This window comes from Amblyomma mixtum, chromosome 3 (genome assembly GCF_055824585.1).
Source record: "Amblyomma mixtum isolate Tamu chromosome 3, ASM5582458v1, whole genome shotgun sequence".
Taxonomy (NCBI): Eukaryota; Metazoa; Arthropoda; class Arachnida; order Ixodida; family Ixodidae; genus Amblyomma; species Amblyomma mixtum.
Window position 1 is genome coordinate 94,362,271 of NC_143014.1, and position 24,175 is coordinate 94,386,445.

At 50.3% G+C, this 24,175-nt stretch overlaps 1 protein-coding gene across 2 annotated transcripts in view; it reads left to right on the top strand.

Annotated features, from left to right (window-relative positions):
• LOC149350992 (sodium-dependent noradrenaline transporter-like) overlaps nucleotides 1-24,175 on the top strand; it is a 102,528-nt gene that overhangs the window by 53,139 nt on the left and 25,214 nt on the right. Inside the window, exons 1-7 of one of the 2 annotated variants that reach the window (XM_089580179.1) lie at nucleotides 6,093-6,392; nucleotides 13,289-13,588; nucleotides 13,970-14,194; nucleotides 17,817-17,948; nucleotides 18,987-19,215; nucleotides 23,831-23,969; nucleotides 24,018-24,152. In XM_089580179.1, coding sequence (XP_089436305.1) covers nucleotides 13,342-13,588; nucleotides 13,970-14,194; nucleotides 17,817-17,948; nucleotides 18,987-19,215; nucleotides 23,831-23,969; nucleotides 24,018-24,152 — 1,107 coding nt within the window. In that variant the 5' untranslated portion in view covers nucleotides 6,093-6,392; nucleotides 13,289-13,341. Of the gene's footprint in view, nucleotides 1-6,092; nucleotides 6,393-13,288; nucleotides 13,589-13,969; nucleotides 14,195-17,816; nucleotides 17,949-18,986; nucleotides 19,216-23,830; nucleotides 23,970-24,017; nucleotides 24,153-24,175 lie in introns of those variants that run through there. The other variant, XM_089580178.1, reaches the window with a different exon arrangement.

Sequence of the window (24,175 nt, forward strand, 5' to 3'; positions counted from 1 at the left end):
ACAAGCCAGGAAAAAGTTCGAACAGTCAAATGGCTGTCCAGCAGTTCAATCGTGGGCCCACGTCTGGGGCCAGAAGCGCAAAAAAAAAAAGGGAAAAGAAAAAAGCGCGAATTATCGCATCATCCACCTGATGTGAAAGAAAAAGAACGCACTAGACAATTTAGTTCAGGTACCTACTAAAGGGAAAAAAAAACTATCTCAGGGGTATAACAAAAAACGCAGGAGAAAGGTGGAAACTACACCGTTATGGCTGAGACACGCACGACCTTTCGGGTGTTGGTGTATTGAGCTTCACGTATGAGATTTTTCCCTCATCCCTAACCCCAGCTGTTACACTTTTCTTTGCCTTTTCCTCGCCTTGCTTGATAGATGAGGTTCGAACGGAATTAATAAAAAAAAGTAAATAAATCGAACATCTATCGGCACAAAATAGAGACGAAGATCGCTGGAAATAGTTTTGTTCAACGATAAAGAAATCACCTGGTCAAACAGCAGCCTCTTGTAAAATCTTTCCTCTCCCAGCATCGTTCGTACGGAAGAAGTGGAAAAAAAAAATAAAACGAGAGAAGAGGTGCTGAGGGCTCAGCACACAGAAAGTGCTGTAGGTTTCTTCGAGCTGAAACGAGAAATGAAAAAAAAGTGTGTGTGTGTGTGTGTGTGTGTGTGTGTGTGTGTGTGTGTGTGCGTGTGTGTGCGTGTGTGTGTGCGTGGGGGTGGACCCAGGTAAAAAGAGAACTTTCTTTTTGTAGTTTCGACAAACATCGAGGATCTTCCTGCTCTTCAGGTTCGATGAAAAAAAAAAGAATTTCGAGCGCAATAATACGCCGAGCGCGCTGGACCGCCCGAAAGCGATATAAAGCGGGAATAACGACATAAGAAACGAAATCCACGACCTGGGGCTATAATTTCCTTCGCTCGAAGCACCTTTTGCTCCTCGATCGTGTACTGGGTCAAGGTAGAGTGCAGCGTTGGAATCAACATTGTGCGGACAAGAGAGGCGTGCGTTACACTTCATTACTTGTAGCCTTACCTCTTGGCGCTAGCTGGCGCCGTTTCACGTACTTTCTTGATTTTCTTTTCCCTCCCCGCTCACCGGTTGGGCCGCGCGCACGAGCTGCTCCGGATTGCGCGCGTCGCCTCCGACGAGCTGGAAATGAAGAGCTCCGGGGTCCGGCACCTCCGCCGCCCACCTGCGCTGCGCTAAAGGGGCCGCCCCGCGCCCAAGCAGCCGTCGTCACAAATTGGGTTACCTTTTATTTAATCAAGCCCGCGATCACAGTGGCCCACTTCCGGGCCCCTTTATTTTAACGCTGCCGTGTGTTCCATCCCATTGACTGCTCCCGCCGGTCCCTCCGGCGGCGCTGTCCCCAACGGGCGGGGGCCTTTCGCGCATTTCCCTCCTGGCCAGGATTACCAGAGGCGCTGCTGGTCGGGGGCGGCTTTAAGGTGCAGAGACAACGTCTTGCGCGTATATACGTACATAGGAAGAGTTTGATACGAAGGGCATGGCATCACCTTTCCGGATCAGGAAGGGGCAGGCGGGGAGGAGGCGTCCGGAAAGCGGGTCAAACTATCGGGTCGGCAAAACAAGAGCCCGAAGGTTTCCCGCCACGTGTCACGGCGGACGGACTCACGCGGCCCGTGCGTTGGCTCGACTCCGGCGCACATCGGCCGCCAATTGTCGGGTTTCTCCAGCGGCGGGGCGGTGCGGGAGAAGCAGAAAGCGACTGATGTGGACTCATCCGGGTCAGTCCGGAAGAAGCGGAGTGAGCCGCGGCCGGCTCTGATGAAGTGCCGACAGGCGGCTCCCGACGGCGGCTGGGACGCAATGCACGTAACGCGGTTTCCGCCTCATCGAACCGATGCAAGAACCGCGCAGGAATCAAACGAGCCGCCCACGTTCGGGCAGGGCTGCGGAACAGCGGCCGCGCTGCAGGCCGAGCACCGATGTCTGCCGACCGCAGACAAATCGCATTTACCCTAGAAATGCATCTCCGCCGCCACACGCAACGTCCAGAAAAGAGCCGCTGGAGTGAAACCACTGCCGTGGCGCGGGCGGCTATCGCGCGGGTGGTCCCAAGCAGAGCGGCTGGTCCCGCTGACCAGCATGGCAGTACTGCATCGCGTACAGCGTCAGTGAAGGGTTTAAAAAAAATAAAAAGGTGGGTATGTGTTACTGTAATTTAACGGAAGCAGTACTGATGTCGATCACCTGAAGCAAATGAGCCTGTTCTTTTATTTTTAATTTACATTGAATTCAGTGACTACTTGAAATATTTAACCCGCTTTAAACATAGAAAAATAGGCCAGAAGTTTGTTAAAAGCTAGTAGAAGAGTACGCGGAGAAAGTGTAGCTAGCGCTGTATAACCTTGAATACAGAATTGTTCTGAATGTCCCTCGCACTCTGAATTGGCGCGCAGGAATTTTGTGCCCCGACAATAATGACAGAAACTGCGGCCGTGGGAATTTAGGAGCACTCTGTCAACGGCCTTAGAGAGCGCTACCGGACGTGGGACGTTTCAGCCAAGCGCTGCTCCCACGGAGATGCTGGATTTCATACGCCGGGTTAATTCAGAGTGCAGATAATGGCTTCACAAAGCGCTATCTTCACGAAAATTACATCCTCAGTGTTTTTTGTCCTTTTTTTGATGCCCCTGCAATTTTCTATCCAAAACTTTCCGCGTTTTTTCAGTGGTTCAAAAGGTGATTATATTCTCCACAGTTCACCACTCGCCTTCCTCTTTGCGAAAACCGAACAGCGATAGCTGTCATTTCCAGCTAAATCCCTTTTACGATAACGAAGGGTAAGGGCGCCCTTCGCACCACGAACGGCTCAACGTTATTAATGCTCGCCCTCGGATCCGCCGATTCTACCATTTTTTTTTTCTCTGCGCCAGCTACTTGCGCACACACTGATCGGCTGGCTAGAACACTTCCCATTTTGTTGACCAAATATTTAGGGGAATCCCCCAAGGTGGAGTAGATTTGTAATAAGTAAGTCAATGAGTAATTACTCCCTTATTCCCATTTTGTTGTGACGCTGATGTCAGGTAGCCACCTTTTGTTGTATAGTCGTGTGACTATGCAATCAGAAACGAGTCGTTGTCGCAGGGTCTTCGGTTGCTGACACCGGCAATGACGTCGTCACCCGCCAGAAACCTTCGTTATGTGGATTCAAGGACAACCAACAATACTGCTAAAGCTTAATTTTCGCAAAGTGTGGCAGTTATTTCTTTTTAAGCCCTTTCAGTCCTGAATAAAAGCCGTCTAAAATAACAAATTGACACCCAGAAACTATACGCAGGAAGACGATATTTTAAAAAAGGTCACGAAATCAAAGTTACAGTTGTTCTTTATGATTTTCTTTTTTGCATGATTCCAAATGTCCCCGCCGCGGTGTCAATGGTTATGGTGCTGGGCTGCTGAATCTAAAGTCACGGGTTCGATCCCGGCCGTGGGGCCGTATTCCGATGGTGGTGGAATACAAAAACATCCGTATGCTGTGCGATGTAAGCGCAAGTTAAAACACCCTAGGGCGTCTAATTAATCCGGAGCCCTCCGCTACAACGTGCTTCATAGCTCATAGCTCTTGTGTCGCTTCGGAACTTTAAACCACGCGATTTACAGTTTGCAGTTTGCATGATTCCAAATGAGATCAGCGGGACTTAGTGGGTGCGAAATGCTTAGTGTAGTGATTTCTGCGCAATTTTTTATTTCCCTTCGACAACTTTAAGACCATGCTTGTCTTTGTTCAGGTGAAGGTGTGTGCTAGGTGTTTGACATGACACGCAGCTTGCCCCTGCATTTCAGTCGCTGTGTACGGCGCAGTGCTCAGTCCTATATGCAAGAGCAAATCTCGAGTTGGTGGAGGGCAAAAGCGCGTTTTCCTGGGAGGCAGCGTGTGAAAGGTAGAAAAGGCCCGCTTTCTTTTAACAGCCGTGCCTTAAGGAGAGCCCAGGCAGTTTTCACTCGGAACTCACAGCGTCCAGCTCTTTGTGCCGAGTAAAAGTTTTGCTAAGCGGTGTGCTCGTAGACTTGAGTCCTCACAGAAATTGTTGACGCATTTGTATGCTGAAGGTGCTTCTTTCGGCGGAGGTTCGTATTTTTATGTTAGTCGCTCTGTTTACAACACCTTTTCATTCTGCACCCCCACAAGTATTTCTTCTGTGACAGTATGACTTTCAGCTTTCGGCGCCGTTCAGCTGCAACTTGGTTCTTCGTTGCCATGGTTCTCAATCTGGACGTCAAGGCCGAGCTCGCATGCAGGTTCATAATCTGCTCTCTTCCTACGCGCTCGTGCAATGGCTTCGTCGTCGAATCAATCGATATCAGTGTCTGACACCTCGCCAAGTGGGGTGAACACCTTTTTCTTTTCCACAAAGAATCACGTGCGCTGAATGTGTCTCGTGGATGGAACGTACCTTCACACAGAAAAAGTGAAAAAATGTGATATTCATGCGAAGCAAGCAACTGCATGTAACTCAAACACAACCACGGTGTGTATTTTAGGATAGAGCCTCTAGCTCCCGGTGATTCCATTTTCAATCGCTGTCCTCTATGCTCTTATAACTATTTTCTATTTTCTCTAAAGACACTTTTCTCGAAAACAATTTCTTTTTCAGGAGTAGCCCGAGGCCTACTGGTGCCTCAACCGGTTTTTCTTGCTGTAGTGGCAACCGACAGTGGCGGCAGCAGAGCATACGAATTTTTTGTGCCCATTTTCTAGGACAACAGCCTTCATCTGTGAAGTGAAATGTGGCGGGCATATGCAGATAAAGGGTCAACATGTCGAATGGATAACGAAATCGGCAGAAATTGTTTCCTCTGTTGAAGCCTACTGCCCTCTTAACCTGGTTATTTCAATTGGAATCACTGGGCCTAAATAGGTTAAACCCTTGACTCACGTTACATGCGACACAGTCTATGAAACTAGTACCGTTCCATTCATTTCGCAATATCTCCGTTCTCATCCGTTTTACTTTAACCAGGTGTTACCTTCCATGGCACTGGCCCGGGATGCAGCCCGAGGTGGAGCCTCGTCTGTGCTCTCTTCTTACTAGGGGTTGTATTGTACTGCGAAAAAGCTACAAGAAACCATTTTTTTTTTCCTTAATTACTTCGAATGCACTACCGCCGGCCGATAGGTACCGCGCCCATGGGCCGTGAACGTAGAAGATGTGGGGCGAAGCTTACGCTCCAAGCTTAGGTAGAACCCTTCGCTGCTGTTTGCTCTGCACTCGGTTGCTTCAGTGACAGCGCAGAGTAGGCAGAGCATGCGCAGTTCACTCTTCCACCATCACAGGCCCTGCAGAGTAGCAGAGGGGTAGAAGAATTCGCTTGGTAGGCAACTATTTCCAACTAACGTCTGCCAGCCTGAGGCAAGGTCGGTGCCTGGTCCCCCCTTGGTCCGTTCTGTGACGGGCGTCCCGTTTTCGACGCCTTGCGTGCACAGCGGATGGCCCCGGTGTAGAATCTCTGCTTCGCCGAAAATCAAAACCAGGTTGGGTTTAAACGGAGGGGCGGATTATTTTAAGGAACATGGCAGCGCGTGGGACGGAACGAGCTTGGGCGTTGGGCAAAAAGGTCGCCCCATGTGCGCAGCGGCTTGACTGGTAACTTTCACAACTTTACGGCGGTATCTCAAGCTTGTGCGTCTTGAGAAATGTTCCTAGCACTGCCGAAACTGAGTAGCCGTTTAGCTTTTCCATTCTAATAGCGCATTCTGACGTCGCGACTAGTATCGCGTGCTCTGAGAACTACACCAATCTCTGTGAGCAGATTTTGCAATAGATGCATCTGAGTCGCGTGAGTAGCTGGAACAGTTGCATTGGTCGCTCCGAACTGAAGTATAATGTCCCTCACGTTAAATGTGCTGACAGCGCCAGTGACAAGCACAAAGCAGTCCTCTCCTGTTACCTTCGTGCGATTCGCGCCGCGTAGTGACCATACGTGGCACCCGATACGGTGGTCGTTAATCTATCGACAGCGCCGGCAAGGCGGCAGGTGTCGCATCGCGGTATCGCGTCTTGGTTCGACGCCAGCGCGCGGCGGCCCTTGAGTATATATCGCGCGCGGTACAGGTGCGGTGAACGTCGGCGTCTCGTTGGTTCCCCGCGGTCATGTCGGCGGGGGGCCGATCTCATGCTTGGCGAGAGCCGCTCGCAGCGGGGTGTCCATACTGGTAGCGCACGCCCGCCACCCTCCCCCCGGCCACCACCAACGGCTCTCAGCCGGTGGCTTGTTAAAAGGTTCCTGTTCAGTGGCGCGGCCGATGTCCGCACCGAGCGCTTCTTCGCCGCCCCGCGCCGAGAATGCTCCCGGCGCTCCTTCGGAGACGAACGGGCGCCGGTGCACGTTGCAAGGGCGTGACTCCGAGGCTCGTAGGCTGCAGGTATGAGATTTCGTTCTCTCTTTAGGCTTTACTCACTGGTGCTAACTACGCTTCATTATTTACTTCAAGCTCTAGCTGCGCTTTGCGTTCGTTTCAGTCTCTTCCCTGCAGGCGTCGGAGCCCCCTCCCCTCCTCCTTTATTGCCGTGTACAAATTAGCATTTGACTCTTGTTACGCACTTACTGGTCATAAAATTCGCGAACCTTGAAGGCTGTCAGGCGGAAGTATTGAGACTCGGTAGGGTTGGCGAAAACTGTAAGAGAACTGCTAATACATGGCGGTACGCTGTGCAGTCCACCTGAGTGTGTTGTTTACTGCGTGTAGCAAAGAAGGTGCGAAACTGCTCTGCATCCGTTTCGACTGTGACGGGACTGGCTTGTTTCTTTCAGTAATGATAAGTGCAAACCGTACTTGGCTGCATAAATATCTGGTGACGTTGAGTTTCGTGAGAATGATGATGTTGATTGTTGCCACACTTTTGTTCATGATTCATCAACGAAAGCGCATCCTGTTCCTTGTCTTCTACGCTGCTTGCGTCAAGCGACACTCGTGCGAACACTCGCCCGCAAATGTATGCGTAACGAACCACGTAACGATTACCGCCCCGGAAAATAGTGAGCTACTAATTAGTGCACTGCTATTTAACAACTTCCTCATTTGTTTATTCTGTCATTATGAAACAGAACCATGCACTATGCGTCCGGAAACTACTCAAGCGCCTGAAATACACGTCAACGTGTATAGCGGGTGCTCGACTGAGCGTAAAGTCGCAAACATGTCCAGCGATTAGGTTTAGTGATGTTGTCATAGCTGATGACCTAGTAAACAGAATAGCAAACATTCTTCAATCAGCTCGATGCGGAACTGCAGTCGGTAGCCACAGTCACGTTTTAGAAATTGTTTTACGAGAGTAGCATCAAAGAGATATTAAGGGTTTAGCACCTATAATCGATGAGCGGTTGAATAAAGGTGTTAGAATCAAGGTTCTAGCAGAAGTAAACGTTATTTGCTATACTCGTTCTTGCTATAAAGGTCTTGCTTCGTTGTGGAAGCCATCTGCTGGTCAGAAACTGAATTCGCAAAGCCCCTCGTGGGTGAAAACGCCTCGTGACAGGCTGGCGTCTTGTCCGTGTGAGGTTAGCTATCGCCAGCTTCCGTGCGAGAAGCTTGCTGACTGCGGCCGATGATTAATTGACTTCATTTGTGCCGTCACTGCACAGTCTTAGTTTAACAGGGCATATTAAATGTTTGCCGGCATTTCTGAATTAAATCTTCAGTTAAAAACTGAGAGTAAAGCTCCGTGCATGCTTTGTGCTGTCTTTCCCAGTTCTGTCGAGTGATTCAGTTACTGAATCACTCGACAGTTCAGTCACTGATTCAGTTACTGGAGGGCGCCAACGAAGCTCCGCTAATACGAGGCGGAATACATCGGCGGCCGTGATGCTATAGGAAAATCCTTGGCCGTGGAGTCTACCATTCAGAGCGCGGGCCTTATGCTATTCTTGGGGTGATGATAGTCATTGCATCTGCTTTTGACCGGTTATGTTCAGACTATAGAAAAGAGGGCTGCGGAAGTGGGTGCATCAAATCACCGCGATGGTGATACTGATAACACTCTGGAGTTGGGCTAGTTGGTGAATTGTAAATATGACGGAAAACAGCGCGTAGAAACGAGATAAGAAAAAGACCACGCACAGGGTGTTGAATACATTTTTTTACAGTTCGTCTTGTAGGTCCGTGAAGCGTGACTAAAAAAATAAATAAATAAATCCGATGATAGCCCATGCCACAGGACAAACAGTATCGTTATAAACGGATGCGTGAATCGGCGTTTCACCCGACCCGTTGGCTAGGGCCTCGAGAAATGTAAAAGGTTATGGGAACGGGTGTGCGTCCGGCTTTTCGCAGATCAAACAAATACGGGCAAAACCATCCAAAGAGCTGCGGAACCGGCAGACCGACGTCTGTTCATTTGAACGAGGGAGAATAGACTATCTTGGGCTTGCGCACAGTGAATTTATGTGAACTCAGTAATTTGACGTCTTAGACATCGCTTGATATCCTCGCTGAGAGGGATAGCCGGCAATATAGGATGCCGAACAGCGCAGAATGAGCAAGGGGCGGCAGGGAAGCGTCAGTCCGCGAACCAACGTTTCGACGAGTTCGCAGGTATTTATATATTTACGCAAGGCAGCAGAAGAAGTCGCCGATACTTCTGTGAGTGCCAAGTTCTCGAATCACTAGATAAGGAAAAATGCAAGATAGGTGCGTCCCACTTGTGTCAGGCTGCACATTTTTTTTTTCTACAACGGTTGCACAAGCTGTCAGCAAGCGGAAGAAGGAAAAATGTCTAATAGACGCACTGGTATCCTGGCACTACGATAAAAAAAAAGCAACCATCTCGACCACGTCGGGAGAGGTGTTGGGTAAGCAGCGGAACGAGTGCTTGGCTATGCTCTGTGGGTGAAGCAAGCAGGCCCTCCGAATCACTGGAACGGAGAGGGGTTAGGACGGTTGTAACAGGATGGGCTCACTTGCCACTTGCGTGTTTGTATAATGCACGAAAGTGCTGCGAATAGTCACCTTCCTCATTTTAACACGATCACGTTAAGACTCCCCGTTCTGCAGAAAACCCGGCGTCGTCGGCGTCGTCGGCCGGAGAAGCAACCCATAGGTGGGTCACCTAGGTCACGTGACCTTGTGGCGTCATCACAACCTGCCCACCGGACTGTGAGCGAACTGGCCACTGTGGCAGGGGGCAGGCAAAGGAAAGGTATGAAGACTCCCAGGGATGTGTGAATGTAAAGTCGAGAATGGCCGTACATACGGGCATTAACTCATATGGGCGCCACACCCTTAAGGCGGAGCTTAAGTGTCCCCTCCAATTTTCAAGTAAGTTTGGTTCCGCCCAACCGTTTGAATGCAGAACAGTTGCATGACTTTCCCATTCCTGCTTGATTCAGCTGGAAAGTCAGCTGCTATACCACAAGCGAATAAAAGAACGCATGGGTTAAGAATGCAGCAGCTTTTCCCCGTCAAAGGCCCCCTTCCAGCCAATGGCGTCGGCTGATTCTCGTGACCCTGCTAGTGTGACAAATGCAGGGAGTGGTAGATGAAAGGGGTAATCCCTTCCCCCTGTGGACGGGAAGAGACCCCTCTCTGCATTGTGGCGCCGCTCCCTGCATTGTCATAAGGGAATAATTACCCATTGACATCCACCCGAGAGCAGTCATACGGCTACAAAGGAAAGCTAAACAGCTTTCTAAGAAACTTCGTAGTTAAAGAAAAATTCGTCCTGGTCCGGGGTTCGAACCCGGGACCACCGCTTCACCGGAGCAGTCGCTCTACCAACTGAGCTAACCGGGACGGCAAGCTTATTGTAGGGCGAGAGCGAATTGATCAATAACTCGAAGTGGGAACTGTGTTGGTCAAATGTTTAGGGGAATCCCCCGAGGTGGAGTAGATTTGTAATAAGGGAGTAATTACTCATTGACATCCACCCGAGCGCAGCCATACGGCTACAAATTACGGCTACACGGCTACATTGAGTAATTACTCCCTTATTACAAATTTACTCCACCTCGGGGGATTCCCCTAAACATTTGACCACCATCCCTGCATTGTCACGTTAGCAGGGTCATGAAAGTCGGCCGATGCCATTGGCCAGAAGGGGCTCTTTTGACGGGTTAAAGCCGCTGAGTTCTTGAGTTGTGTCCGACTATAGTAGCTTAAACTGGAGGACGTTAGACGCGTACAGTAACTAAACGTCACTAAAGTACACTGATATCGGTTGATATCGATATTGTAGGATGTTTTATTTTTACTTTAAACAGAAAAAATATACCATTCACGAATACGGTTCACTTGTCTTTCTGAAGGAATTGAATGGAGCAAGGGATTTGATGGATTTTTCGCCAATTTAAATACGATCACCGCGTTAGGGATTGACTCCGGCGGTCGCACGCAGTAGTTGTATGCATGCCGTGTGTGCGGAGTTTTGCATCGGCGATGAACTACTGCGACTGTCTGCTACAGTTGCGGGCAGGGAAAAACAAAAAAAAAACACCGCGCACTGCAGAACCATAACTTGCCCTGAAAGCTTGGCTCGCATAGCAGCACACGTGCTGAATCATCAGAGCGAGACAGTTAACTTAAAGATATAAAAAAAAAAACAAAAAAAAAGAAAACTCGCACTCGCATGCGGACATTCCGTCACAAGGCAGGTGCTCACTAATTCTCCGTGATAATCCTCCTAATCCCAGCTTTGCGGATCTATACGGACACGTTCACAGGTGCGGGGCCTTCAGCGCCGCCTTCGTATCCACTGCGAGTATTCGGTGCGCTATGGAGAAATAAAACCCTGCCAAGACATGTTGCAGCCGCTGAGGTTTTTTGCAGGCTGTCCAGGCTTGAGCATAGCCCCCCAAGGCAGAAAAGAAAGGAACGAGTGCATGGAGAAAACGCGGTACAATCTTTTTTTACGCAAGAGTTGGCGCATTCGGTCGATGGCAGTTCCTGTGCGAAAGGATTTTATTCAGTAGGGACGACAGATGCGACGACAGTGTTATATAACAGCTCGGCCCAAGACCGAGCGCCACGGGCTCCGCCTCGCGCGGAACGATGGAGCACACACACCAGACTTCTTCACTGCAATCGCTACGATGATATGAATTTTAAAAAGTCCTTTTAGCGCCCTTTGAAATGCACTGCTAGTCGTAGAAACTGCGGATTTATGGCATATTTACCGCAGTCGCGGTGGGCCAATAAACATAAATGTTGGTTGGACGTTGCGATGAAGTTAGGCCTGTCTTCCAAAACGATGGCATGGGTAAACGTGCGAGTTCCAGGACGTGAGCGACGAAACGCCTCAACAACCATTTGTTGCAGCAAAACCAAACAAAAAAAAATTGTGTTGGTTCCCCTCTACACCGTCTCTAGGAAGATGATGAACTCCATAGGAAGCTGGCCGGTATCTCTTGCAAGAAAGGCGGTGTCCATGAAGGGTGCTCTGGCAGCCACTAGTCAGAGAATTCAACAGAATCTTGTAATTTTTCCCGCTCGGCATACGTGTCCCGGAAAGTTAGCTGCTGGTTTAGCGTTCTTCTCTCAAACTATTTTTGTTTGTTGTTGTTCTACGTGCAGCCAGCATCCTTCTCTTTTGGCACGAATTGTGCAATTAGCGCGCAATTAATGAGCGTTTAAATGCTTATTCCTTGCACAATTAATTTTTGGGGCTCTCGCTGCCAGTGGCTTTTGAGGCACGAGAGGCAACCTACAGAAGGTTGCCCCTACTGCAGTCAGCCGGTGTCTTTTGGCGTGCACGTCGGTATAGCTGCGGCGCTGCCAACGTAGGCCGCAGTGGAAGCTTCGGCGAGCGTTTTTATGCGTATACTTTCCTGCCGCGAGCGCCACTACGTCGCGCGGACGATAGGCGCGCACTTCGATCACGCCAATACGGCGCAATCGAGCGAATATCGTGGGGTGAAAATATATCGTGCCCTATGACCCGAAGGGCTGGCACCTGCCGGCAAGTCGGCCCTTATTTATTTCGCGGCCCGTTCGTTCTCGAAAAGTATCGATTTCTGGTCAGCGGGGCGCGTCAAATGGCTGCCTCAAGGCCGCTCGTTAGCATTTCCCCGAGTGTCATATTTCTCAGCGCACGCGCCGAAGTAATCGCCGGCGCCGCAGAACGCGAAAGACAATCAAGGGGAACAACCTGCGGGATCACTGCCGCTCTCTGGCCAAGATTTAGGGCGGCCGGCGGAAGCGGTGGACTCTCCGGATCATTATCTGCCGACAACGATTACGGACTGCGCGGTGGGCAAACGATGCATAAAGCCCCGAGAAGGCCCGATCCCCCCCCCCCACTTCCTCTTTCCGTTCACCACCCCGATCTACTTTCTCTCTGCTTATTTCTTCTTCCATTCTGATCCCGCGCTGTCTGTCTTCTCCGCATGCAAACCGCCCTATGTGTCATCCTCTTTGTTTCGCCCCTATTCGCGGCAGCTTAATTCTACCACTTTCCACTCATTCGAGCGCGCGCGCACTTCTCCTTTATTTTTTTTTCTTGCTCCGTCCGTCGTCCTCTGGCTCTCTTAGTATTGTTCTTTAGCGCTTTGGTTCGCTCTTGTTTTGCGCTGAAAACCAATTTCCAATTTGCACAAAAGCTCCGCCGCACGATTCGCAAATGACGCAAAACGCCCCATTTATTACATGCACCACCCGCAGAGGCCGCTTCGCGGGCGTTTGTCCTGACATATACATATGCTGCATAATAAGCTCATCACGGCTGCTCGATATGCTTCGCGGCATATACATTTTAGGCCGATTCGTATAGATACGATGTTCGCACGACTGAGACACTGGCTTCTTGTTTTTCAGTACGTTCAAAGGAATGGCGAGCTTCGTCGCAAGCGATAAAACTTTTCGTGGGGAAGCACGCTACAGCAAAGTACCCCCCGCCATCTATGTAGCTCCGTACAGTAGTAATTTCGAATGTTTTGCTGAGCGGGTCGCAACGCCTCTTGTCGCACTTCACGATCGAGCTTCGTTCAGCGTGATTTGCTGCGACGGTGACAGGCCGTATACGATTCTTGGGAAGCGCTTTGGCGACTCACTCTCATCCCATCGCGGTAATCACGTCCAACTGTGAAACTATTTGTAAACAGTCACGCGACTTCCTCGGTCTATATAAAGTTTAAAAACTCACTAGAATGTGACCTTTTCAATCTTCGCGTGTCGAGCCACTTTAGCGGTCGGGCCGAGTAAGGAGTGGTGTGAGCTTATGAAGACAGGCGGCTCATGTAGTGGCTAATGTGCTGCCCCGTATCGGGGCCTTGTCGAGCCTTGTCGGCGCCACCGGTGCCCGTGAGCAGCGCCGTGCCCCTTCCGTGCAGCTCGGCGGGGCCCCGCACAGCGGCGCACCCGGACGGCGCCCAGTGAGCAGGCCATGCCCAACAACAACAGCGTGGCGGCCGCCAAGCCGCCGCAGCCGGCCGCCGAGCCGCTGCTGCCGGCCGACGAGGCGGCGCACGATGCCAGCCCGCGGTCCCAGCCGCCCCAGCACAGGAGCCCCGGGCCGCGCTCCTCCAAGGACAGCCCCGTCTTCTTCGAGAAGAACAAAGTGCGCCGGATGCGCCACTCGGCCATCCGGGACGACGGATACTGCTCGTCCACCAGCACTCCTCTCTCCTCCGGTGGGTGCGCTTCTCTCGGGGTAATGGGCCTCGTCGTTAGTTATGACGTCGTGTTGTGAAATGACTGTTTCTTACTCGCAGCTCTTTTGTGAGGGGCTGGGCAGTGATGATCGTTAAGGTTTTATGTAACAAGGAGAAGGATAACAGAAGATGACGTCCTTGTGGATCGGTGTTCCCACATCATTTACTATCTCACGCATTTGCTGCAAATTTTATTTTAAGCCGGGAGTGCAGTCGTTCGCTGTAGATATCCTCAGGTTCTAACAGATGGACTATCTTCGAGGGCATTGTCGATAAGTGCTGTATGCACACGAAGTAGGCAGTATCCGGGCCATCGCTGCCAGTGGCCGTGCGGGCGCGCAAAACTACTCGGCCGCGCAGAATACGTGGACCACCTGAGTGGCACCGAGGGGCAGACGGCGGTCATCCTGGCCGACGGGGTGACCTCGACGGTGCCGGTGGCCAGCAAACCACTCGAGACCAAGGTGCCCGGCGAGCGGCCCACGTGGAAGAACAAGGCCGACTTCCTGCTCTCCATCATTGGCTTCGCCGTCGACCTGGCCAACGTCTGGAGGTTCCCCTACCTCTGCTACAGGAACGGCGGAGGTGAGGGCGCCTACTGGCCTCGCAGTCTTCCGGTCGAGGAGGCCGCTTCTTGGTACTGGTTGAGTGCGTCGTCTCTTGATGCTGCTGTCTACTTCACAGTGACCCTAGTTTGCACAGGTGGCCTCCAATTTGGCATGAAACTGTTTACAGCGTTAATTTCATGACATCAGACCAAAGTATCCGCGCATAGACAGGAGAACTGAAGACAGACAAGTCTGTCTTTCAGCGCCTTGTCCGTCTTCAGCTGTCGTCCTGTACTTGCATTGCTTCCCTGTCCTGACGTAGAAAATGCACCAACCAGCCCAAGCAAGCGTATTGTTCATTTTAGTTGTGTTCATTGCTTATCGTTCTTACCGATCAACTCATCTGGCGTTCCTTGGAGACGCTGGACTCTCCACACTGGCACCCTTAGTTAAAAGTTCAGCAAAAACGAGAGAGAGATGCGACTGTGACGCGACTGTTTTTCCGCACGCAAGGGTGAGCTCAGAAGCACTTTTGCTTTCTTATCTCTCCTTTGTCGGAATAGCTCGGCTAATGAAATCGTTGTTTTCGTTCATTTTATTACATTCTAAAGGCCAGTATGAAGTTACTTGAGGATATCACATCTCTCTGGTAAGCGTTACAATAAGAATGCAAAAAAAAAATCATCCTGATGGAGACGAGATCTGACCTGCTCCTTAGAACTGAAGGCTGAACAAAACAAAGATATTATCGAAGTGAGAAAAATGGAAAGAGGGTGCCACAGGTGTCCCACAATTCTCAGGTCCTGAAGTCGAAGCTAGAAAAGTCCAAGCAGAAAGGCAAATGGCTATAGGAAATGAGCACATGGGACGAATCTGTGCTAACAACGGTGCTTTTCTGGTGAATTGCACAAGCCAGGCGCGATAACCGATCATATACAGAGCGAATCATCTACCACCTGCAAACGATGTATCTTGACAAGTGTGTAGCAGATGGTTCAGATTTCAATTCTTTTTCGAAGCTAGAATTCGCGACAGCAAATTAGGTGCCAGTTTCTCAAAGCGCTCATTTAAGAACGGTTTGCGACTGGCTTGCGCCAGTGATTTTGGCACAGTCCAGCACCGGAAACGAAAACTGCCGGCCACGTATGTTCCTTTTTGGCACACGAGCAGGCTGTGAGAGTTCGGCCCCTTGCTTGCAGATTCCAGCTGCAGTTTGCACCTTACAGCAGACTGTGAGACGTGGTATACTTCCCGTAGGCCACCCGGCTCGCAGAAAATAGGATTATGACAGAAAAAAGGAAAAGAGAAAGTGTGCACACACGTGGAGACGACTGCGGCACTTGTTACAGCCTATTCCTCATTCCTAGGGAACCCCTGAATGCGGCCATCCGTTGCTAGGGCGTCGGTCGGCGTCATTAATGTACTACATTAATGTTATTTTATTACATATTTTATGTATTAAGTCATGTGCCGTAAGCTTTCATAGCACTTGTGAAACTAGAACAATATCTTAGTTCAAGAGAGCAACAGTATAAGAAGGCCACAACCGATATATGAGATTAGCCAAAAAAAAAAGACCTAATAATTAATAACAAGATTTCGCGCAAAAACTACACACCTTGTTAACGCTGCCATTGTGCCCCTGCTTCACGCATAAGAGACTCAGATACGGACACTGGCGATAGCTCCTCCCGAGCACCTTCCTTCTGAACTCCGTGACGCTCCACGGGTCAGTAAAATTGTGAAAAATGCGACATCTAGGCATATTATGCCTTTAAAACATTCGTTGTTATGCGACATTATCGAGATCGCGGATAACAAGGCCCGCGAAACAGTACGGCGGTGTGGTTTACGTTTCTGGCCCGTTCAGAGGAGATGGCAGAGTAAAAAGAGGCGTGTATACGGGACCATTGTTTAATTAAGAAATTATAACGACCTTCATCCCATATTGCTAGCTGAGGTTCAAGGGCGCAGTAAGCAATGAGTAGCGCTCTAGGTCTGTTCGCGGGACGCAGCAGGGGACCCTTCTCGGAGATCTGTCCGCAAGAGTTGGACGAGTCGGCGGCTCGCAAAGCTGCGGGGCTTACGCGGGGCGGCGACGACGGAGCGCGGCGCTCGACGCAAGTTGCTTCTGCGCGCTGCGCATAGGCCCTCTAGTGAGCCGTGAAGCGCATTTCGGAGATTCGTTTGTGCGCACCGCGAGGCACATTTACAGACGCGCTAATCGAGTCTTCGTTACGGAATCCAGAAACAGCGCAGATCGAGCTCGGCTTTTTTCCGAGAAGCGGAATGGAAGTCAATTTCCAGCCGCTTACCGGCAGGTGCCACCGACGCCAGTCGGCGCCCGTCTGATTTTCACATGAATGGTGCGCTGCACAATGCGCGCCTTCGAGTGAGGCAGCTCCGATCAATTATAATGTAAAACACACGGTATCACCGCGCTCTTTTCGACAGCTCGACAAATATCGGCGCCCTTTACCGTAATTTCTGTTGCCGCCGAGTTTACACGTTGCGAGACCTGGAAGTCCTGTGGCACGCTGCGTGTACGCACAGCAGGGGACATGATTTTTTTTTCTCCCTTCCCTTTCGTGTCAGAGGAACGAAGAACAATAGTGATGGCGCGTGCCACGGTAGTTGTCACGTGACCACGCGAAACAAAGGCAGCAAGTGACGGATTAGGAGAGGCATGTGTGCGCCTCTTCTAAATCCCCCATTTTGCAGGATACGACGAAACGTCTCTAAATTTTTTTCCTAATGGAAGCGCGTCTGGGCTAAATTTGCATGTTCCGGGAAGATTAAACAAGTGGAGAAGGAAGGCACGAGGAGGATGTTCTTTTATGTGGACCCTATCGCGTCGTCGTTCCAAATGTCACCAGCTCTGAAAAGAGACTCCGTCCTACATTTACGCTTCGTTCGCTCAAGGCAGCGCACGGCAAAGCTGAGGTACAAATACCCGCCTCCAATCCATTTGAGACTGAATAAACTGTACAGCGCCGGAGAAGATCTACGGCCTTGGTTTGCTCTTCGGCCATGTAGTGGAGCACTCAGGGCACCCGTCAAGCTCTAAGCCTCTGTAAGGGAAGAACTCTCTTCTTATCCTTTCAAGGCCCTTTTTGACTCTAAGAGAGCTGCAGTGCTCCATTATGCGACTCAAATGCAGACTCTTTGCCCGAAGACTTTTCACCAAGACTCTATACGTAAGCACAGGAAACAAATACGCTAGCACTTCTCAGCGTTCTTTTCAGGTTAAATGATGTTGCGCCTCATCTTGAACAAGTTGCACTGCAGAGACGTTGAAATACTATGGGGCGAAAAGAGGAAAGCCGAGCACAGATGGGTGCTAGACTAGCCCAGGACAGAACTTTGCTGAATGTTACGCCTGTTTTAGAGCGCGACTCTAAGGCGCCCGTCACTGGATTCCGCGTCGTAGTCGTCGTCGATGTTGTCGGCGTAGTTGGCGTAACACGCCACCTCACAACCGTGGACGGTAGTAGCAGAGTGAAACGCCGCCTTCCACGGTAAGAGCTGCGCTTAAATTTCACATTACCGACTAATCCGACTAAATGTAATTACCGACTAAATGTAATCGCCTGTCATTTTTTGTGTGTGTCTAATATTACCTACGATTTGTGCTTCTATTTTGCTGTATATATCCTCAGGTGTGTTCCTGATACCTTACATGCTGATGTTGATCTTTGGAGCACTCCCGCTCTTCTACATGGAGCTCGTCCTCGGGCAGTACAACAGGCAAGGTCCCATCAGCGTCTGGAAGCTGTGCCCACTCTTCAAAGGTGAGCTGGTCTGCTGCCCCGTAGAAGAGCAGTAGTTGCTGTGAGCCAGTCACCTTCCAATCTTTTCCACCTGTCGTCTGGCTAATCTCAAGCCACAGTTTCCCTCTTAGAGTTTCGAACGAGCTTATACCTGTTAATGAAAACAAAAAAAAAAGATCTATTTTACCACACACAAAATGCAGGTGCCCACATAAGTTTTCGGAACAAGGAAACTACGAAAAAGCTGAAATTAATCGCTGCCTGTAAGCGTGGCTCGACACTGATGGGTTTACTGTGCAGGAGGTACTTAGCGCCCCCTTCAATTCATGGCTGCACGCTTAGACAGCGAAAAAAAAAATCAGTTTTGTTCGCCTTTTACGCGTTCCGAAAACGTGTGTGTGCGTGTACTTGGTGGCCACGGTTAAATCGACCTCTTGTACAGCTTGATTCTGCCACGGATGCACGAACGCAAACTTTGGCGGCAAAACAGCGTGTCACAGCATCTACGAGACATATTTCGGTAGCACAGTCTGGTGATGGACTTTGCTGCAAGCACGATACACTGGTTTACATAGGGCAGTCAAGAGAGCAATAAATCAAGCAAATTTACTATGTAAACGAGATTGAGTCTCTTTCGACAGAAGATATACAGACAGTTTCTAATATGTGACGGTTCCTTGAACAATGTTACTGCAATGGCTGTGGCTATATTCTGTTGGAAAGATCTAAATTCACAATTCTCAAGCCGACTACACTTTTCAGTTGCCGGGTTACTGAAAATGGTGGTGTGCTGTAGACCTAGCCCAATGGATTCATTCGCATTAAACGTCTTAAAAGGTAGGCATGCGCTAAAGTCTAACGTATTACGTACACTAATGGCAAATACACAAAGTGTCTCTGACATCAGACTCGTTAATTGATGGGCTTTACATGCCCTTGCTTACTATCCAGCGCACTCTAGTTTCATCGTCGGCCTGCATGCTAATCTTAAATGCACAAATACAGAAGGTTGAAGCTGGTCGCCGGCGATTTCAACGAAGGCCGGCGGATGGTGCGCAGGCGTGGGCTACTGCTCGGTGCTGGTGTCCTGGTACGTGTCCTTCTACTACAACGTCATCATCGGCTGGGCGCTGTACTTCATGTTCTCGTCCTTCCGCGCCGAGCTGCCGTGGTCCCGGTGCGGCAACCCCTGGAACACGGCCAGCTGCTACAGCGGCACGCTGGCGCACAACGACTCGGAAGCGCCGGCCGCCGACAACCGCACCTCGCCCGCCCTGGAGTTCTTCAAGTGAGGGATGCCGGCCACGGCAGCCAGCGAAAGTGGCTGGGCGAATCGGAGAGACGCTGCCCGCCGATGCTACCTTGGCAGGAGCGCGAACGTGTTGCATGTCCGAGTACAGGAATCAGGCTTCACAGAGCAGAGAATGTGTTTTTGCTATGCTTTTTTGTTCTGAGGTTCTGAGGGGACGTAACCAAGAAGTAGACCGGACAACGCTATCCCGTCTTCTTCTTGTCCCCGTTTAATTTATGCTTACTGACATAATACGAATCTTCGTAAATTAAGGCCAGTGTCTGTTTACAGTTGCCCTGTGGAGTGAATTTATTAAGAATGTGAGCATGGAAGTCACATAGCATTCACGTTGACCAATTTGACATACGGAGATAGTTGCACGGGTGAAGTATCCGAAAAATACGAAACACATGCTCGTTCGTGCTTATGTGAATGCGTGTTTGGGACCACTACACACATCTGCGCACCGACGCTCCAGCAAACGCAACTCGAGCTCGGGGTGTCAGGAGAACTGTAGTTAAATCTGTACGCGGGTTAAAACAGCGTAACGCTCTTCCCAACGCCGAATGGCAGGCGATGTTTCCCTTCAGCGTTTAGGAGGTTATAGAAAGATTCGATCGGCACAAGCTCGATGTTTTTCAGGGCACAAATGTGGTCTGGAAGCTTCACTCACGAGCTGAGCGCACGGATGTGCGAACTGAATGCGCGTGCGCAGTGGAGCTGAAAACGTTCTGCATAACAACCTGTTAGTAAACATTAATTGCTGCGGTGTGTACAGAAGGTTATGTGATTACTTTATAAGCTCTAGACCGCGCAGTTACTGCGTCCATGGTGCCACCAGTGTCGCAGCGTACTGTTACTGTGGCACGAGTTTAATTATCATCGCTAGTCCTTAAACGGAAGCTTCTAGAGCGCCGAGCCGCTTGCAGGAGACACCCGTTTCCCGCAAACCCGACACGAGTTCTTGTTCGTCCATTATTTATTTATTTATTTATTTATTTATTTATTTATTTATTTATTTATTTATTTATTTATTTATTTATTTATTTATTTATTTATTTATTTATTTATTTATTTATTTATTTATTTATTTATTTATTTATTTAAAGAAAGATACTGCAGCTCTCACCTGAGGGTGATTACAGGAGAAGAGTTGTCAAAAAAAGAAACAAGAATTTCAGGCACACACCATCACAAATCATGGTCAAAGCATAAACACAGAAACAGCAACGCATAACAAAAAAAAAAAAAAGTCTGAAAGCGCTAATGGAGATGCGAGAAATAACAAAAGCATGATCAATTCTTAGTTCTCTCGTTGCCTATAGTATAATGCCAAATAAACGTTCAAACTCTGACATTTTTTGCTGCAGGGCAGTCCTGAGGGCCATTCCAAATGAACGCAATAACGGAAGAAATAGTTTTAGAGACCATCTAGGGGTGTTTTACAAGGCTGTATTTCGGCAGTGTGGTTCAAACACGTACTGTGTTTTAGAGGAGGATAAAAATATGTTCCTTTGATGATTTTCATTTGATTCCTAGTTACGTGGAAAAACAATTTCGGTCGTTGTTTATCTCGGCGTGTTTTTTTTTGTTTTTTTTTTCAGTTAGAGATCGCAACATTCCAGCTTGTCTAATGCAGAAACGGTTATCCGATAACGCGAACAGACGAAACGCACTGCGGTTCTTTCAATTTGTTCGAGTTTGTCTCGTAAGTACACTTGGTGAGGGCTCCAAATGAAGGAGGCATACCGTACTATAATTATATGCAACACAAGACACAATGCAGCACAAGTCAATCCAAGAGCCGAAAGCTAGTCTGTGGTTTTGATCAAAATGTAACACAGATGTACTGCAGCTGCAACAAAAAAATAATATTGTCGGCATTACGCTTTCAGTTAAAACTGCAAGCAGCAGCTGCTTTGTTCTCTGGGAGAGAACCCTTACGACCGTGAGCCTTATACTACCCAACGACGCACAGTACGAGTATAATAGCAGGGACATCAGGTCCTAATCACACTGTGAGAAATGCCGAAGCGTATCCAATACCGCCTGTAGTAAACGTCCACTGTTCTTCGTTTCGTCAAGTTCCTCGACTTGATGCAGGGCTCGTGTATATCGACGTCGTGCTGCCCGCGACTTTGGAATCGCTCTGCAGGGAAACCTCAATTAGTTCATGGTCTCGCCGATGGTAGCTTTTTATTCGCCACGGATACAACTCAGTGCAGATATAGACAAACCGCGATGTCGAGCGGCCAGTTTCCAATGTACTGTCGTTTCCAGGATGTTCCTACCAATGCGTCTTATTTGCGTGTATCGGTGAATGCAATGAGCGTCTTTTGCGCTCTCTCCTTTCCGCTTCATTTGGCCCTTCAGCCAGTATTAACGCAAGAAAAAAAAAAAAGACTTGCTCCAGTATTATCTACACAAAAGCTGCATTCATCAGACATTTCGATTCCTCGCTTTGTCCCCTGCATGGCTACGGAAACGAATTCCCTCCATGTTAGTTCCGTTCTGTCGCAAGCTGCCCAGCAGACGAAAGTGGGAGATGAACAAGAGACTGGGCCGCCATGAAGGGATACAAAAATGACGCCAGCAAACGGGGCCCACCGCGAGAGGCTTTCGCAACCGGCGTTCTCGGGCGGGAAAATAAACGATTTCTGCGAGGCAACTGGGATGTCCCGCTGCCAGCGACAATTACTTCAAACTCGCGGCTTGCGCTTTCGCCGACAGCTGACACCGGCAGCCGCGACTCGCAAAGAAAGGCCTTGTCTCCCACCTTGGCGAACAGACTCCGCCGTCGGGAGCAAAAGAGCGGTCCCAAAACCAAAGAAAGCAGGCGCGAAGGAGGCGGCCTCGACGCTGACACCCGATCGGCGGCTGCAGATAAAGAAGGGCTTCCACATAACGGCGCCCACAGTGCGGCGGCAACAGCAACGCTCTTAGCGGTGGAGAACTCACTTTTCACGCGGGCGAAGCACGCAGGAACGGCAGCTGCGCGGCCGAATCGGTCGCAACCAGTTTGCTCATGCGGGCCAGTGTATTTATAAGAACGCCCTGTACGCTCGACGATGGTCTGGATGCGGAAAAAAGGAACTCGGGAAGACAGAGACACAAAAGGAGATGCCTTTAAACAATAACCGGACCGTGGCAACACCCCCTGGCCCCTTCCATCGGCCGCGCTCTGATAGACGGGCCAAGGCGCGCCACAGTAAAGGGTCCGTCTGGGCGAGCCGTAAAACACCGGCGGGCCACGTGCGCCCGCTTTTATCTGCTGCTTCCGCTCGAGGCCTTCGCAGACCCCCCCCTCGGGGGTGGGCGGCCCGTGGGCGATTTCGGACCCGACGGCTACGGGACACGGGACCCTGCGGTTACCATGGCTACTATCGTGCACTGTGCCACCTACGGCACCGGTCGCCGCACTGTGTCCGGCTTTCTTTCGAGACCGGCGCGTTGTGTGCCCCTTCGGCGCAAGCCGGCGCTGTCAAGCCGCTATTTATACCACGGCTGCTGCTCCTGTCCACCCTTTGGCCGTTCGCGCAGTGTCGCGCAGATCAGCAGCCGTAGCTCTGAGCGGCGAGCCCCAGGCATCCGCGTTGAATCAGCAGCCCTAGTCACGTGCATATTTCTTCCCCGCACCCGCTTGGAAGGCGCAGGAGCACTCGATTTCGGAACAAAACTTATGGACAGAAAAGCAAGTGCCGGGGTCAGCTGGTCGCTGACTTGTTGCCTACGGCAGCTGGCGGTGGACAGCTTAGCGCCGACTGCGAGGCCGTTCATTTCCCTCTGGGCGCGGTTTCGCTGTAGCACAACGAAGAACAGTCCCAACGAAAGTTTTACGGGACGGTTGTCGTGTTGTGCCGTTCGATTAGAATATTTAACGAAACGTCGGCTGAAGGGAACGGTTATTACGGCATACAACCCGGCTTAACATTCATTTGATATCTGAAGATTTCTCACCACACCCTCGTGAATGTATTTCATGTCTAGATCCAATTGTGCCTCGATGCAGAATGCGTATGATGGGTGATATAAATTAGCCCTCCAACAGCGTGTCCGTGGGCGCAGTAGACTGAAAAATAGTGGTCAGTTTGACCAATCCAGGTGCAGAAAAGAGACATAAATGACAAAGTCTGGCACGAAAACTGAATACAGTGGTACAATGTATTCACTCTTTAGTAAGACGTCGTACCAAAATGAGCTCGTGCAAATGCCATGCGGACGCTCCGGTTAGCAGAATTAAGACTGTCTTTGCGTTTTTCGTTACCCGCAGCAAGCTGTCCATTAACCAGTAGCGGTGTTTGTTTAAAGTTTTACCTTGTTCTGTTGCCACTTGACCCCAGAACTCGAGTAGCGTTTGGAGCCTAATACTCTCCAAAAATTCACCGAGTTTTCCCAATCAAATCTATTTAACTCCTAGTGACCAGCCGTTATGCACTCTCCCACTCACGTGCTACACGTGCGTATTGGGCCAAGGGGTGGCACAGTAACTCGTTCACGCTCAGCGCCTCTGGCCTAAACACGAACGGGCTCTTAATTCGCTCGTTAGCACCAGAAGTAAACGCGAAGCAGTCCGTTCGAGGAGCCTGAGGAGTGCGCCGCCGTTGCCTCGCAGCCGGGCCGTGCTGGAGCTGCACACGAGTCCCGGCATGCATGACCTGGGCAGCCCCAAGTGGCAGCTGCTGCTCTGCGTCTTCCTGGTGTTCATCATCCTCTACCTGGCGCTCTTCAAGGGAGTCAGCTCTTCGGGAAAGGTAGGCCGCTGCCCCCCACGTGGCCTCCGCTCATCGCTTGTGGCGCAGGTGGTCTGGGTGACGGCCACGGCGCCCTACTTCATCCTGACGCTGCTACTGCTGCGCGGAGTTCTGCTGCCGGGCGCCGGCCAGGGCGTCCAGTACTACCTGCAGCCAAACGTCGCCAAGCTGCTCGACACGCAGGTGTGGAGCCGCTTCTCTCGTCC